This window comes from Gigantopelta aegis, chromosome 6 (assembly GCF_016097555.1).
Source record: "Gigantopelta aegis isolate Gae_Host chromosome 6, Gae_host_genome, whole genome shotgun sequence".
NCBI classification, from domain to species: domain Eukaryota; kingdom Metazoa; phylum Mollusca; class Gastropoda; order Neomphalida; family Peltospiridae; genus Gigantopelta; species Gigantopelta aegis.
The window spans coordinates 47,039,888-47,056,393 of record NC_054704.1 but is presented as its reverse complement, the minus strand read 5'-3'; the positions used below and the strand labels follow the sequence as shown (position 1 = coordinate 47,056,393).

The 16,506-nt window shown below is 37.1% G+C and overlaps 1 protein-coding gene across 1 annotated transcript in view; it reads right to left on the bottom strand.

Annotated features, from left to right (window-relative positions):
- LOC121375781 (tetraspanin-18-like) overlaps positions 1–15,957 on the bottom strand; it is a 129,629-nt gene extending 113,672 nt beyond the window's left edge. Inside the window, exon 1 of the mRNA XM_041503413.1 lies at positions 15,495–15,957. Within this exon, the coding sequence (XP_041359347.1) occupies positions 15,495–15,554 (60 nt within the window). The 5' untranslated portion in view covers positions 15,555–15,957. The remainder of the gene's footprint in view (positions 1–15,494) is intronic.
- Between the last annotated feature and the right edge of the window lie 549 nt (positions 15,958–16,506).

Below are 16,506 nucleotides of genomic sequence, written 5' to 3'. Positions count from 1 at the left end.
GAAATGTCAAATCGATCATGAGTTTATGTGTACAAAAGACACGAAGTCATCCAGAGTTACCTTTCTTCTTTCTTGTACAAAAGAAGACATCTTATGATCTTATGGAGAGAAAAAAAAAAACATAAATATTACGTTGCTGATCTCGTTAACCAAACATGACCTGTTGTTTTAATCCATACTCTTTTATTAGCTAGATCAGTAGAACATTGTACATAATAACCCTAATTTCAACCCTAATTATAATAAAAGTTCTAAATTAGCGTTATTGACAGAGAACAAAAAATGCACAGCGAGCCTAAAATAATGATGTCAATAAAGAAGAAAAAAATGGATGAAAATACATGTCATCAGTTCTATCGCAATAATCGATACACGCTATTGATCGATGGTAGCAACGTTGACATCGACAAATAAAACACCGGCGTTTGGTAAATATAATTTTGCTGCATGCAAACAAAGTGACCTAAGACGGGGTGATTGCGGACGTGACCAACGTGTTTGAACGTTATTACAGCGTGTGTTTTGTGTTTCCATACTTCAGTTTTTATATATTGGACAGGTTAATACATACATTACAAGCTTATTCATTGACAGAGCGTTTGCATATGACTTCGATAAGCGAGTGTGGAGAACTGAAAGTAAAGTGTGACGCGTCATAGGTGCGAAACAGAACTGGATAATCCGTCCCAGATGTTTAAATATTAAACATAGTTTATAGAGACTGCAGCTTTATATTAAGGACGATTGCACGGAACATCATATTTATACAGGCTCGTAGAAATGTATCTGAATGGATAGGACCTGTTTAGCGGGTGAGGAAGAATGCTTTTTCGTGAACATTTTTAGCATTGGATAGCTACTTTGTAGCATATGGAGAACAAAAGAACAAAGCTTTGGATAACAATTTCAGCTGTTTTAGAGACTATGTATATAGTACTGGAACAAAAAAAGGTAAAACGTGTGGTTCTCAAGTGAGGGTAGGGTCAGAGGATTCCCCAACACACACCCCGATTCCAATGGACCTCTTGCATTAATGATGGCAACAACAACCATGATAAGTGTGATGATGATGATAAACTTAATATTGCATGATGCTAGCGACGGATGTCAATTAAGTCACTTTGTTGTTGATGACGATGATGATGATGATGATGACGATATTTTTGTTGTTGATGACGATGTTTATGATGATGATGATGATGACAATGTTATTGATGATGATGTTTATGACGATGATGATGATGACAATATTGTTGTTGATGACGACGTTTATGGTGATGATGACAATGTTATTGATGATGATGTTTATAACGGTGATGATGATGTTTAGGGTGTTGATGATAATGACAATGTTATTGATGATGATGTATATGACGGTGATGATGATGATGATGATGACAATATTGTTGTTGATGATGTTTATGGTGATGATGATGACAATGTTATTGATGATATTTATGACGGTGATGATGATGATGATGATGATGATTACGATGATGACCACGGTGGCGACAGTGTCTTGTGAAAACAAAGCCAAACACCCTCGATGGTATAAATACATCTAGAACCGCCTTAAAACAGGACAACTTGCTTGTCCCATTCGAAATAATGTTACTACATGGACCTTCCACTAACAGCATATCCAATCACCATTGTGGCGACAACCTGAACATGTGGTACTGATATACAAGCAATCAACATAGGTGTGTGGTTTTCAGTGCTTGTCTGCCGCAAAGGGCACGCTGTACACACCCGTTAAGATCATTACCACGTTTGTGTTGGAACTGCTTCCTCACAACCTTTACTACATGATGTGTATAAGGTGTATTGTTATGTGTTCGTTTTTCTCAGACAGGACAGCAGTTATTATTATTATAGGATCATTAAAGACAGATAAACAGATAGATACACACACACACACACACACACACACACACACACACAGAGAGAGAGAGAGAGAGAGAGAGAGAGAGGGGGGGGGGGGAGATGGAGCAGAGAAGAGAGACAGGGAGGCAAGCAGACAGACAGCAGAACAAATATGCGGACACATACGCAGAGAGACGAAAATATTTGGTAATTATGACATATAGTCTTAGAGATGAAACCCGCTACATTTTCCATTAGTAGCAATGGATCTTATATATACACTTTTTCACAGACAGGGCAGCACATACCACGGCATTTGATAAACCAGTCGTGGTACACTGATTTTGACGGGGGGAAATGCAATCAGAGAATATGATTCGACCATACAACGCAAACACCTGAGGCGAGCGCTCTACCGAATGAGCTAGATACAGCCTCAACAAACAAACAGAGACACACAGACCGAGCGAATATAGCGATGCAGAGAGAGACGCAAATATATTCAGAGACAGACGGAGCCACAGAGAAGAGGCAGACACACACACACACACACACACACACACACACACACAGAGAGAGAGAGAGAGAGAAAGAGATAGATACAGACAGACATATACAGACAAAAGACACACACACAGACATATAAAAACAGACACACACACACACAGAGAGAGAGAGAGAGAGAGAGAGAGAGAGAGAGAGAGAGAGAGAGAGAGAGAGAGAGAGAGAGAGAGAGAGACACACAGAGAGAGAGAGAGAGAGAGAGAGAGAGAGAGACACAGAGAGAGACACACAGAGACAGAGAGAGAAATGTAAAGAAATGGAAACAAGAGATGGCTTGTGTACTTGAAAAAAACAAAGACTGACATGCCTATTTCACATTCCATTGACAACCATAATAAGAATTGTAAAATTGTGATTAACTTATTTGACCCGGCATACAGCCGCTATTGTTCTCTTTTATCGCGTGATTTTTCTTTCTTCTTCTTCTGTTTTTGTAAATCAATTCTGTGTATACGCGCGAATGCGTCTATTGCGACACCACCTCTCACATTTAGCGGAGAGAAAGAAAATGCACACAATTGGAACCATGCACAAAATTTACATAAAACTAGCAGCTGAAATAAATAATTGATATTTCTATTATAACTGATCGATACAGCCTAGTATGATATTGATTGACACACCGTCTCGCTGACTCTCGCTTCCTCCCTGTTAAGACTTTTGGTAATTTTACTAATTGTATCGGCAGGAGTTGCGCGCCATGATAAAGTCACGTGACATGCAAAAACAAAGTAGCCCAGTTTGCGCTCTTTGGATGTCTTTTGTTGTTTGTAACAGAAAGCGAAACGCGATATTCAATAAATTATTCAAAGTATTAAACTCAAGGGCGCCGCTTTTTTTCTGATTGAAAAGGAAAAGAAAGGTAGAACTGTTTAACGACATTTCAGCTCGTTTTTAAAGCTATACTGCCGAGTATTTAAGACAGATCGTCAACTTCTGGGGTTTTTTTTTCTTGTGACGCATGTCTTTGATTTCCTAATAATAGTCAAATTCAAACGCAGTTTGAGTTAAATTTATGCCTCCTTCGTAAATAATTATGTACACCGTGCACAGAAAAGTTTTAAAATATTTTAATGTGTTTCCCCTAACCTGACCCTATCTAGAAAAAAAGGGCAGTCCTAAAATATCCCTTCGATGTATATGCATTATTAGAAACAAAATTTGATTTATAAAAAGGCCGAATTTACAAAGCTTGTTTATGTCTTACACACGTGTAACTACTCACATTTACAATGCTTAAACACCTGTTTATGTCTTACACGCGTGTAGCTACTCACATTTACAATTCTTAAACACCTGTTTATGTCTTACACGCGCGTAGCTACTCACATTTACAATGCTTAAACACCTGTTTATGTCTTACACGCGCGTAGCTACTCACATTTACAATGCTTAAACACCTGTTTATGTCTTACACGCGCGTAACTACTCACATTTACAATGCTTAAACACCTGTTTATGTCTTACACGCGCGTAGCTACTCACATTTACAATGCTTAAACACCTGTTTATGTCTTACACGCGTGTAACTACTCACATTTACAATGCTTAAACACCTGCGTTTAAGAAAAACAGGCTTCGTAAATTCTGCCTGATATGTTTATGAAAAGAGTACGTATACTGAGAGGAATTAAAAAAGGAACTTTTCGCATTGTAGACCACATTTCAGTAACTGTTAGCGTCATAAAGTCTGAATAAAGTACAAATATGTAATGTAATATTGAATGACAGTAATGTGATATTGAATGTCAGTAATGTGATACTGAATGCCAGTAACGTGAGCTTGAATCTCGGTATCGCTGTTAACTTCCTGACACTGTGGTAGGGTTTTGGTTGCAGTTGTCCGTTTTGTTTGGGGTTTTGTTTTTGTTTTTGTTTTTTTGTTAGTGCTGGGTGTGGTCCCTTATTTCTTTCGATCAGTATACATAACATAACATTTTAATTGGACCCGTAGGGGTGAACCTAGTTTTAATAATAATAATAATAATAATAATAATAATAATAATAATAACAACAATAATAACAATAATTAATAATAAAAAAATAAATAAAAAGTTTTTTGCTGTAAACTCGACCTACTCTATTTTTTAAAAAACCGGCCTCGGTGGCATCGTGGTAGGCCATCGGTCTACAGGCTGGTAGGTACTGGGTTCGGATCCCAGTCGAGACATGGGATTTTTAATCCAGATACCGACTCCAAACCCTGAATGAGTGCTCCGCAAGGCTCAATGGGTAGGTGTAAACCACTTGCACCAACCAGTGATCCATAACTGGTTCAACAAAGGCCATGGTTTGTGCTATCCTGCCTGTGGGAAACGCAAATAAAAGATCCCTTGCTGCCTGTCGTAAAAAGAGTAGCCTATGTGGCGACAGCGGGTTTCCTCTAAAAACAGTGTCAGAATGTTTGACGTCTAATAGCCGATGATAAGATAAAAAATCAATGTGCTCTAGTGGCGTCGTTAAATAAAACAAACTTTACACTTGCACCGACCAGTGATCCATAACTGGTTCAACAAAGGCCATGGTTTGTGCTATCCTGCCTGTGGGAAGCGCAAATAAAAGATCCCTTGCTGCTAATCGGAAAGAGTAGCCCATGTAGTGGCGACAGCGGGTTTCCTCTCAAAATCTGTGTGGTCCTTGTGTTGAGTGCGTCGTTAAATAAAACATTTTTTTCTTTCTTTCAATTAAAAAAAATTGGGCATATTCTCGCAAACATATTTTTTTAGTCTTTACAAATTTTAAAACAAGGGGACGGAACTTGTGAGCTACATATAGGCAGTTGATACCTTCCGAGAAAATTGGTGATAATATTCGCAAATCTACTTACAAACTTTGCATTTGGTTGATACCATTTTACTTGGTGCACACGTGTATGTTTTACAAATGTTAAATACGAACAGAACTACATTTTTTTAAAAACACTTCGCCCTCAGAATGAGTTGATCAATATTTCTGTAAAATACTATATTATATTTCCTTGCTTTCAATATTATTGTATGCCCACGCGTGTAATAAAAGCCGTAATATTTACACAACGATTACGAATATTCCATTAGCATATTCAATACAGTATATTAAAGTTTGTTTTGTTTAACGACACCACTATAGCACATTGATTTATTAATCATTGGCTATTGGATGTCAAACATTTGGTAAATTATAGTCTTAGAGAGGAAACCCGCTACATTTTTTCCATTAGTAGCATGGGATCTTTTATATGCATCAATCGTGGTGCACTGGCTGGAACGAAAAATAGTCCATTTGGCCACCGACGGGGATCGATCCTAGACCGACCACGCATTAAGCACTGGGTTACATCACGCCCCCAATACAGTATCTCTACACAAGACTGATTCCAAAAGATGTTATATAGTAGCGAGGTATGCAGCTATGACTTACTGTCAGATACTTTTCTACAGAGAAAAGGCGATCTTGACCGCGATATATGGTTCACACTCCGTCTGTAGGAGGACTGCCAGTTTATGTCGCGCCAGTTCAGGCGTTATAAACTTTATCAGTGACAGAACGTCTGCCGCTTCATAGACTACTTCAGTCCTTTTGATTACAGAGTTCGACAAATCCGCTAGCCCGACGCCCAGGACTAGTGCTTTTTAACACAGGGCTAGTGACGAATGAAAAAAACAGTAGCCCGATGGGCTAGTAGCTTAAAAAACAAAAAAACTACCGCTACCTCACGATGTTTTTCCTCCACTGACGTACGTTTGATAAATGTTATTCTGACATTGGTCATCGCATAATGTCAACAAATCAATAAATATATATTAATATTCAACCTGAACTAGATTTCTATAAAATGCAGTAACAAGACGTTTCTACATCGTCAATTACAACAATACAAACAATACCGACTTTTCTTTTCGTTTCATGGACAGGAAACAACCTTAATAAAACGTGTGTTTTGATTGGTTGTACAAGTCACGTGGTAGTAAAATCGCGCACATTAGCAGCAAGGGCTCTTTTAAAAGCGTTTATATGATAGGACATCGCATACAACCTGCTGAGGTCAGGTCAGGTCAGAGGGTTTTACTCGTACGTGCACATTCAGAGCAAGCTGTTGTAGCGCACGCCTGTCATGGGCGCAGGTGCCGGTCTTGGCACCTGCTAAATTTTGCTCTCCTTTTCCCTCTTGATATAGTGGGGCAAAAGGATTAAAACGGTTCTTAAACTCGAATGAATGAATGTATGAATATTTAACGACACCCCAGCACAGAAATACACATCGGCTATTGGGTGTCCAATAAAGGTAAGTTCTAAAAATCGATGTTAATTTTATATTTAATCGTATGTGAAAATATGATTTATGTATTAATCTTTTATAGTAAAAAAAAAAAAAAAAAGGTTTTCTAATGGTTTCTTGGTTTTTTAAAATTGTATTTTTTTATTTTTTTAAATATTTTTTGGCACTTTTCAGTCGCTATTTTTTATTATGGGACCAGTCACAAAGGGTAATAGAAAGTCATACACGTAAACGACAATAATTTTATATCTTCCGTTTCATCTGCATACTGTTCAAGAGCGCATTCAGGGTTCGACCTTAGCGGTAGTCTGGGGTGTTTTGGCTACCAATTTCTCACTCTGGCTACCAGATGTCTAAATCTGGTAGTCCGCCAGGTTACTAGATTTTTTGTGCACATCCAATTACTCTGCAATCAACAAGATGCTTAAACACCCAAAAAAGCAACTTAAAACAACTTTTAAATAAAAATAAATGATTTTGCTTTATTCTCTCCTTTTTTAAAAATTTATTAAAAATGATGGGCTACCAATTTTATCGAGGGCTACCAGATTTCATAACCTGGAATCCCGGTGGGTTACCACTTAAAAAAGTTAAAGTCAAGGTCTGACATTTTGATCCCATTGTGTTTGAAAGTCACACCTTTTTTGTACTCTATGCAGCATATGCATCAGATATGTTCTAAACATGCAAGCAAAGCAATATGCATGATAAATGTGTGACACACGTGTCTTGTAAATTGTGCACAGAAATTCACTTAAAACAGCACACGTGATATAAATGTGCGACAGACAAGTGTAATAAATTATATACAGAAATCCAAGCCCTATACAGAAATTCAAGCCCTCATATATCTCGCTGATATCTAAATAACATACAATGGCGGATTCAGGGAGGGGCAACTCCTCCACAAGCCCGTATGAACGATATCTAGAGTGTGTGGCACAATCCCTAGCAACCAGCCTCGGTGGTGTTGTGGTTAAGCCATCGGACATAAAGCTGGTACGTACAGGGTTCGCAGCCCGGTACCGGCTCCCACCCAGAGCGAATTTTAACGACTCAAAAGGTCAGTAGGTGTAAGACCACTACACCCTCTTTTTTCTCACTAACCACTAACAACTGACCCACTGCCCTGGACAGACAGCCCGGATAGCTTTGGTGTGTGCCCATGACAGCGTGCTTGAACCGTAACTGGATATAAACACGAAAATTAGTAAAGGAGAATCCCTAGTGGGGGTGGCACATTCTCGTGCGGGCATGCGTGCGTGTGTGTGTGTGTGTGTGTGTGTGTGTGTGTGTGTGACACAAGCCAGATGTTTTATCTTTTTTTTATATAGAGTAGGACCAGGTACGTAAATTTTCGTCCTCAAGTGGGGGATCATAGGCCCACGTCCACCCCGGGTTCCTACGGGCCTGCCCCAACCCATTTCTGTGGGTTGTCATAAATATGTACATAGTAAAAACAGTGTTGTAATTTTTACTATTTTAGCTGAAATAAAGCATTTGAAATGTACCAGAAGACGCTTAAACAGCATTACATTTTGGAAGCGGTCCCATTTCCAATGTTTTTGAATCCACCACTGACAAATGTGAAATAGAATACTTGATAAAATGTCCTACTCAAGTTAATGTACATGTATGCAAACTTGTCTAGCACATTCCCACCGCCAGTGTCTGCAATAGACGTCTAATGGTGTGTATACACAGTATGACGATTAGTAACGATCTATAGCAATTTGGTTGAGGGCTTATAATTACGATTGGTTGCAGCAATGAAGACATGTAACATTAACACTTTCGTCATATATTCCTTCTTCAAACACACATACACACAAATACACCTTCGCACGCTCGCGCACGCACACACACACACGCACACACGCACGCACACACATACATACATGCGCATATGCATAAGCATGTATGCACACAGACGCACACGCATGGATAAATTGTAATGTGGAACTGCCATGATTCTGTTCAGGTGCTTTTAACAACAAAGTTCGATATTTTTTTGTTTTAAATATCGTTATTATAAATCGTATTGCTCTATCGCCCCTTAAGGAAATTAACTGTCTAGAAAAGGTTTGCAGTTCGTTGATAGAGATACACGTTGAAGACGAATACTCCGTGGTAATGATGTCTTTCTTGGTTTATTTAAGGAGTATAACAGTGTGAAAACTACCAGAAATCAATGTTAATGACAGAAACGGTATACAGTATAGTCTCTTTCTTGAAGTATAAATAAGAAAAACAAACAAGTCCATATTGAACGAAGAAAAAAATCGCGCTACATTTCTTAATAAAAACCACCCAACTACATAGGCTGCACAAATTTTAATGTAGAAACCACATGATTATAGAGGTCGCACAGATTTCAGTGTAAAAACCACAAGATTATAGAGGTCGCACATATTTCAGTGTAAAAACCACTTGATTATAGAAGGAAGGAAGGAAATGTTTTATTTAACGATGCACTCAACACATTTTTAGTTACGGTTATATGGCGTCAGACTTGATTATAGAGGTCGCACATATTTCAGTGTAAAAACCACTTGATTATTATAGAGGTTGCACAGATTTCAGTGTAAAAACCACTTGATTATTATAGAGGTTGCACAGATTTCAGTGTAAAAACCACATGATTATTATAGAGGTTGCACAGATTTCAGTGTAAAAACCACATGATTATAGAGGTCGCATAGATTTTAATGTAAAAACCACATGATTATTATAGAGGTTGCACATATTTCAGTGTAAAAACCACTTGATTATTATAGAGGTTGCACAGATTTCAGTATAAAAACCACTTGATTATTATAGAGGTTGCACAGATTTCAGTGTAAAAACCACTTGATTATTATAGAGGTCGCATAGATTTTAATGTAAAAACCACATGATTATAGAGGTCGCATAGATTTCAGTGTAAAAACCACATGATTATAGAGGTCGTACAGATTTCAGTGTAAAAACTACTTCATTAAAGAGATGGCACAGATTTCAGTATAAAAACCACTTGATTATTATAGAGGTCGTACAGATTTCAGTGTAAAAACCACTTGATTATAGAGGTCGCACACATTTCAGTGTAAAAACCACTTGATTATTATAGAGGTCGCACAGATTTCAGTGTAAAAACCACATGATTATAGAGGTCGCAAAGTTTTCAGTGTAAAAACTACTTCATTATAGAGATGGCACAGATTCCAGCATAAAAACCACTTGATTATTATAGAGGTCGTACAGATTTCAGTGTAAAAACCACTTGATTATAGAGGTCGCACATTTCAGTGTAAAAACAACTTGATTGTAGAGGATGCACAGATTTTAGTGTAAAAACCACTTGATTATTATAGAGGCCGTACAGATTTCAGTGTAAAAACCACTTGACTATAGAGGTCGCACACATTTCAGTGTAAAAATCACTTGATTATAGAGGTCGCACACATTTCAGTGTAAAAACCACTTGATTATAGAGGTCGCATAGATTTCAGTTTAAAAACAACTTGATTATAGAGGTCGCATAGATTTCAGTTTAAAAACCACTTGATTATAGAGGTCGCATAGATTTCAGTGTAAAAACCACTTGATTATAGAGGTCGCATAGATTTCAGTGTAAAAACCACATGATTATAGAGGTCGCACAGTTTTCAGTGTAAAAACTACTTCATTATAGAGATGGCACAGATTTCAATATAAAAACCACTTCATTATTATAGAGGTCGTACATATTTCAGTGTAAAAACCACTTGATAATAGAGGTTGCACAGATTTCAGTGTAAAAACCACTTGATTATTATAGAGGTTGCACAGATTTCAGTGTAAAAACCACTTGATTATTATAGAGGTTGCACAGATTTCAGTGTAAAAACCACATGATTATAGAGGTCGCATAGATTTTAATGTAAAAACCACATGATTATTATAGAGGTTGCACAGATTTCAGTATAAAAACCACATGATTATAGAGGTCGCATAGAATTCAGTGTAAAAACCACATGATTATAGAGGTCGTACAGATTTCAGTGTAAAAACTACTTCATTAAAGAGATGGCACAGATTTCAGTATAAAAACCACTTGATTATTATAGAGGTCGTACAGATTTCAGTGTAAAAACCACTTGATTATTATAGAGGTCGCACACATTTCAGTGTAAAAACCACTTGATTATTATAGAGGTTGCACACATTTCAGTGTAAAAACCACTTGATTATTATAGAGGTCGCATAGATTTCAGTGTAAAAACCACATGATTATAGAGGTCGTACAGATTTCAGTGTAAAAACTACTTCATTAAAGAGATGGCACAGATTTCAGTATAAAAACCACTTGATTATTATAGAGGTCGTACAGATTTCAGTGTAAAAACCACTTGATTATTATAGAGGTTGCACACATTTCAGTGTAAAAACCACTTGATTATTATAGAGGTCGCATAGATTTCAGTGTAAAAACCACATGATTATTATAGAGGTTGCACAGATTTCAGTATAAAAACTACTTCATTATAGAGATGGCACAGATTTCAGTGTAAAAACCACTTCATTATTATACAGGTCGTACAGATTTCAGTGTAAAAACCACTTGATTATTATAGAGGTTGCACAGATTTCAGTGTAAAAACCACTTGATTATTATAGAGGTCGTACAGATTTCAGTGTAAAAACCACTTGATTATTATAGAGGTTGCACAGATTTCAGTGTAAAAACCACTTGATTATTATAGAGGTCGCATAGATTTCAGTGTAAAAACCACATGATTATAGAGGTCGTACAGATTTCAGTGTAAAAACTACTTCATTAAAGAGATGGCACAGATTTCAGTGTAAAAAACACTTGATTATAGAGGTCGCACACATTTCAGTGTAAAAACCACTTGATTATTATAGAGGTTGCACAGATTTCAGTGTAAAAACCACTTGATTATTATAGAGGTCGCATAGATTTCAGTGTAAAAACCATATGATTATTATAGAGGTTGCACAGATTTCAGTATAAAAACTACTTCATTATAGAGATGGCACAAATTTCAGTGTAAAAACCACTTGATTATTATAGAGGCCGTACAGATTTCAGTGTAAAAACAACTTGATTATATAGGTCGCACACATTTCAGTGTAAAAACAACTTGATTGTAGAGGATGCACAGATTTCAGTTTAAAAACAACTTGATTATAGAGGTCGCATAGATTTCAGTTTAAAAACCACTTGATTATAGAGGTCGCATAGATTTCAGTGTAAAAACCACTTGATTATAGAGGTCGCATAGATTTCAGTATAAAAACCACATTATTATAGAGGTCGCACAGTTTTCAGTGTAAAAACTTCTTCATTATAGAGATGGCACAGATTTCAATATAAAAAACACTTGATTATTATAGAGGTCGTACAGATTTCAATGTAAAAGCCACTTGATTATAGAGGTCGCACACATTTCAGTGTAAAAACCACTTGATTATAGAGGTTGCACAGATTTCAGTGTAAAAACCACTTGATTATTATAGAGGTTGCACAGATTTCAGTGTAAAAACCACTTGATTATTATAGAGGTCGCATAGATTTTAATGTAAAAACCACAAGATTATAGAGGTCGCACATATTTCAGTGTAAAAACCACTTTATTATAGAGGTCGTACAGATTTCATTGTAAAAACCATTTTATTATAGAGGTCGTACAGATTTCATTGTAAAAACCATTTTATTATAGAGGTCGTACAGATTTCATTGTAAAAACCACTTTATTATAGAGGTCGTACAGATTTCGGTGTAAAAAGCACTTGATTATAGATGGCGTACAGATTTCATTGTAAAAAAAACCACTTTGATTATGGAGGCCGCACAGATTTCGGTATACAAACCACTTGATTTTAAAGGCGACACGGATTTCAGTATTAAAACCACTTGCTTATAGAGGACACATATAGATTACATGGTAGAAACCACCTTATTGTAAACGGTTGCATTTATACAGATTTCAATTTAAAACCATCTGGTTATGGGGGACGCACGGGCAGATTTTAATATGAAAAACACTACCTTATGAAAAACCAGGCGCAGGTACAGGAATTTATGCTGGGCGGGGCTTTAGACTGTGGTGAGTGAAGTGTCCAGGGGGCTCCCCCGGAACCCCCACCCTTGCTCATGCGCCTAAAAATTCACAGATTTCTGTTTATTTTATTATTTTTAATGGTACTATTCTCCCAGAGTAATCAATTGTAAAAATGACTATTTGATAAAGCTTTAACACTATCGAGTCTGGACTGAAATTGCCATCTGTAAACAAGAAATAAGTAGCATATAAGATATGTCTTTAGTACCTTTCTATAAGTTTACTTTCCATTCTACATCACAAAACGTTTATATAAGTATTCATTGTATATTGTAATTACATTATAATGTTGCTAATATTTGGATTTTAACATTCATCTTAGATAAAATTTCGTTGTTTCTGTGTGTGTGTGTGTGTGTGTGTGAGTGAGTGTGTGTGTGTGTGTGTGTGTGTGTGTGTGTGTGTGTGTGTGCGCAAACGCGCGCAAACACGCGCGTGCGATATATATATATTTTTAAATAGTTGTGAATCATAATTTGGAAATAGGTTAATTACGCAATAAGTTATTATTATTATTATTATTATTATTATTATTATTATTATCAGCATAGTCTATAGGACTATACTGTTTATCTGTCTATACTATGTATACTGTTTATCTGTGTATTCTATTTATACTGTTTATTTTGGCTCCCACTGTCTCGGCTTATCCTTATCCATTAGCAGAATATACATTGTGATAAAATATGTTTGTTCTTCTTTATCAAGCCTAAGTTTTTGTGGGGTTTTTTTTTATCCTATTCTCTGGCCTACCTCGAACCTACAGCTTTAGCAAAGCAATGCAAAACAAAACTATTTTTTATAGTGAAGTCGTGGTCATTTAATCCTTGAGAAATTTACAGTTTTATCATCTGAATGCCAATAAAAAAAAACATTTCAGGAAAGGTAACGCGTATCTAATTCCATACACCGACAATGCCATGCGGACATCAACACTCTTCCTCCTTTATACATTTTAATGTATGTATGTAACTGATCTGTAGTATGGTCTTCATAAAACTGACGACAGGCGCCAAAAGGTATTGCCACCAAGCAGGCTATAAAAAAAGGCGAGTGCAGAATGAAGCAGGTCCCATTCGAAGAATGCGCTTTCTTTCTTAGGGTTCGTCAGACCCGTAGTGATCGGATGCCGGGAGGCAATCCGTTCGTCCACTTGACGACAACGAAAATGTAAAATTTGTTTTCCTACTCTCTATAAACAAAGTGTAAAAGCTGGCCTATTCTCCCCAACTAGAGATTCTAACCCCCCCCCCCCCACACACACACACACACACACACAAACACACACACACACTCCTCTGGTGATTGTTCTCTACCCCTTTCCCTAGAGATTCTGCCTTGACCCCCACCCTCATTCCCACCCCATCACTCACACTTAAAATATCGTTCCTCCGGACCTGTTCGTGCCCTGGACGATTTTGCAGCCACCCCGCTGTCTTGACATAACCGCCTGCCTTTCTCCAACAGGATCTTTTCCGGTACAACCTCGCGTGCAATGTGCATTTAATTATAACAACATCCATACTGGATATTTACACCCGATGATTGCACGTGCGCCCGCGCACACTCCGGCATTATACATCATGCGTTATAAATTCCACACATATCTGATTTCCTGGGTTCCCTCTTGGACCACTGTCGTAAGCAGATTCATTGTGTACAGGTATATTAATAAATCGTGAACATGTGGCTTTAACAGTTGGCCGTGTTACTCAGCTCCCAATCCGTTCACTATAGACGGACAAAGGGCTCTTTTGGAGATCTTAACAGCGAGGAATAAAATAACTTGTTTATATATTATGTACAGGTGTCATGGGAGGAATCCATTCCCGTTGTTTATTTGTGTGTGGATATTATTTACGTTGTTAGCGGCGGTGCCTCAGTGTTTCACAGTAATGTTCACACTCCATTTATCGCAGTCTATGCAACTGTATATGGCTTGGTAATAATACGGATAATGTTGTAATATATATAAATACATGTATAATGGATATTAAAAATAATGGAAGGAAAGATGACAGTGAAGGGGTGTAGGAAGGAAGGAACTGATGAAAGGAAGGAAGAAAGAAAATGAAGGGAAAGAAAACGAATTTTAATGTAATATATGAAAGAATAAATAAAACAATGGACAAGGGTAACAGAGTAAGGTAAAAACATAAAGGAAAGAAAACACGTAATAGATTAATGAAAATAAATGAATTAATTAATTAAAAACCAATTAATTAAAGAAGAAATAGATGAATTAATACATAAATATAGTAAATTAATTCATTCATAAAATAATTCACGTAAGTAACATCTCTTCATATTCTGATCTGTCTGAAAAACTGACGAAGGTGCCATACATCATTAGACTCTATCACAGTATTCAAATAGCAATGCTATGACAGAATAAAGTTACTTGGCTAGAACTAGTTTTAAATCATTAGATGGGAGGGTCACTAAAAGAGGGCACAATATTAGTCTTCTTCAGCTAGACAAAAAAGAGACACTTTTAAACTAAAACGGAACATTTTTCGTATTTTGTTATTGGTGTGCAATTGATCCTCTGCTAGGTACATCCATGAGTTGGTACATCCATCACAGTCACGCTGTGATTCTTCAATCCAAAACTGAAACAGATGATGAAATATGCATACACAAGTATAAACAGATCAATATACGAAACATCGTACATGATATACTGCCATACCGCTTACCTGACATTCCATCTCCTGTATCTCATCAATCGTGTCGGGTGGATCTTCCTTAGCACCCATGTCTAGTCATAGCGACATCACGCCAGTTGGTAGATGAACAAACTCCGGTTCCTTTCCAGATAACAACACACAAACACACGCATCGCCGGCGTTGACAAACAACACAACAGTTCGCAGGTAACTCCGAAAACGATCTATAACAGTTGAGGTAATTCCATGAAAAATGCCTGAGACTGTGCTTCAAAACATAAAAAAAAAATCAGGACACGTGTATCTATAGATATATAGCTTACTTCACAACAATGCCATCTCGGTATCTTTGGCAGTAATCCATGTAGCCGTTTCAGTAGAGAAAACTTGATAACCGGGGCAACTAGAAGGAAAGTAGTACCTATACAATAAAAAGTCTTACAACACACCGCTACGTGAATGGACTAGGAATTGACAAGCAGTCCCAGAGACAAGGTAAAGGGGCGATAACCGCAAACGAACTCCTGACAACGGATAAGCAGCCCATCTGGGAATTGTCGTGAATACAAATAATAAATCTGCTCGACACGGCGCCAGCGTGTTACAAATTCACCTTTACCGATTTCTGCATTACCGCCATTGATGACGATTACACCTGGGTATTCAGGTATTTTAATTATCGATCCGGGTGATCATTCGTTCGAAGTTGAGGGAAATGTGTCAAATTGCCAACACACGCACGTGGCTCATGTCTGTACCAAACTTGCAGGCAAAAAAAAGCACACTACAAAACCAAAACAGATCAACAAATCCAAGTGTGAATATAGGTTAAATAAAAGAACAAGGAGCCATACATATTTCAGGGTTTTTGTGGGGGGTTTCACAGGTTAACAAAATCCTAACCATAAAGTCTCAAATATGTTGTTTTTCCTTACAAGTTAAAACATTGACAACTCTTTTGTTTTACCTTACAGAAAAAAAGTGAACGAACAAGTAAAAAAAAACCTGTTGTACTTCCTTATAGGTGTAAGAAAAAACAACC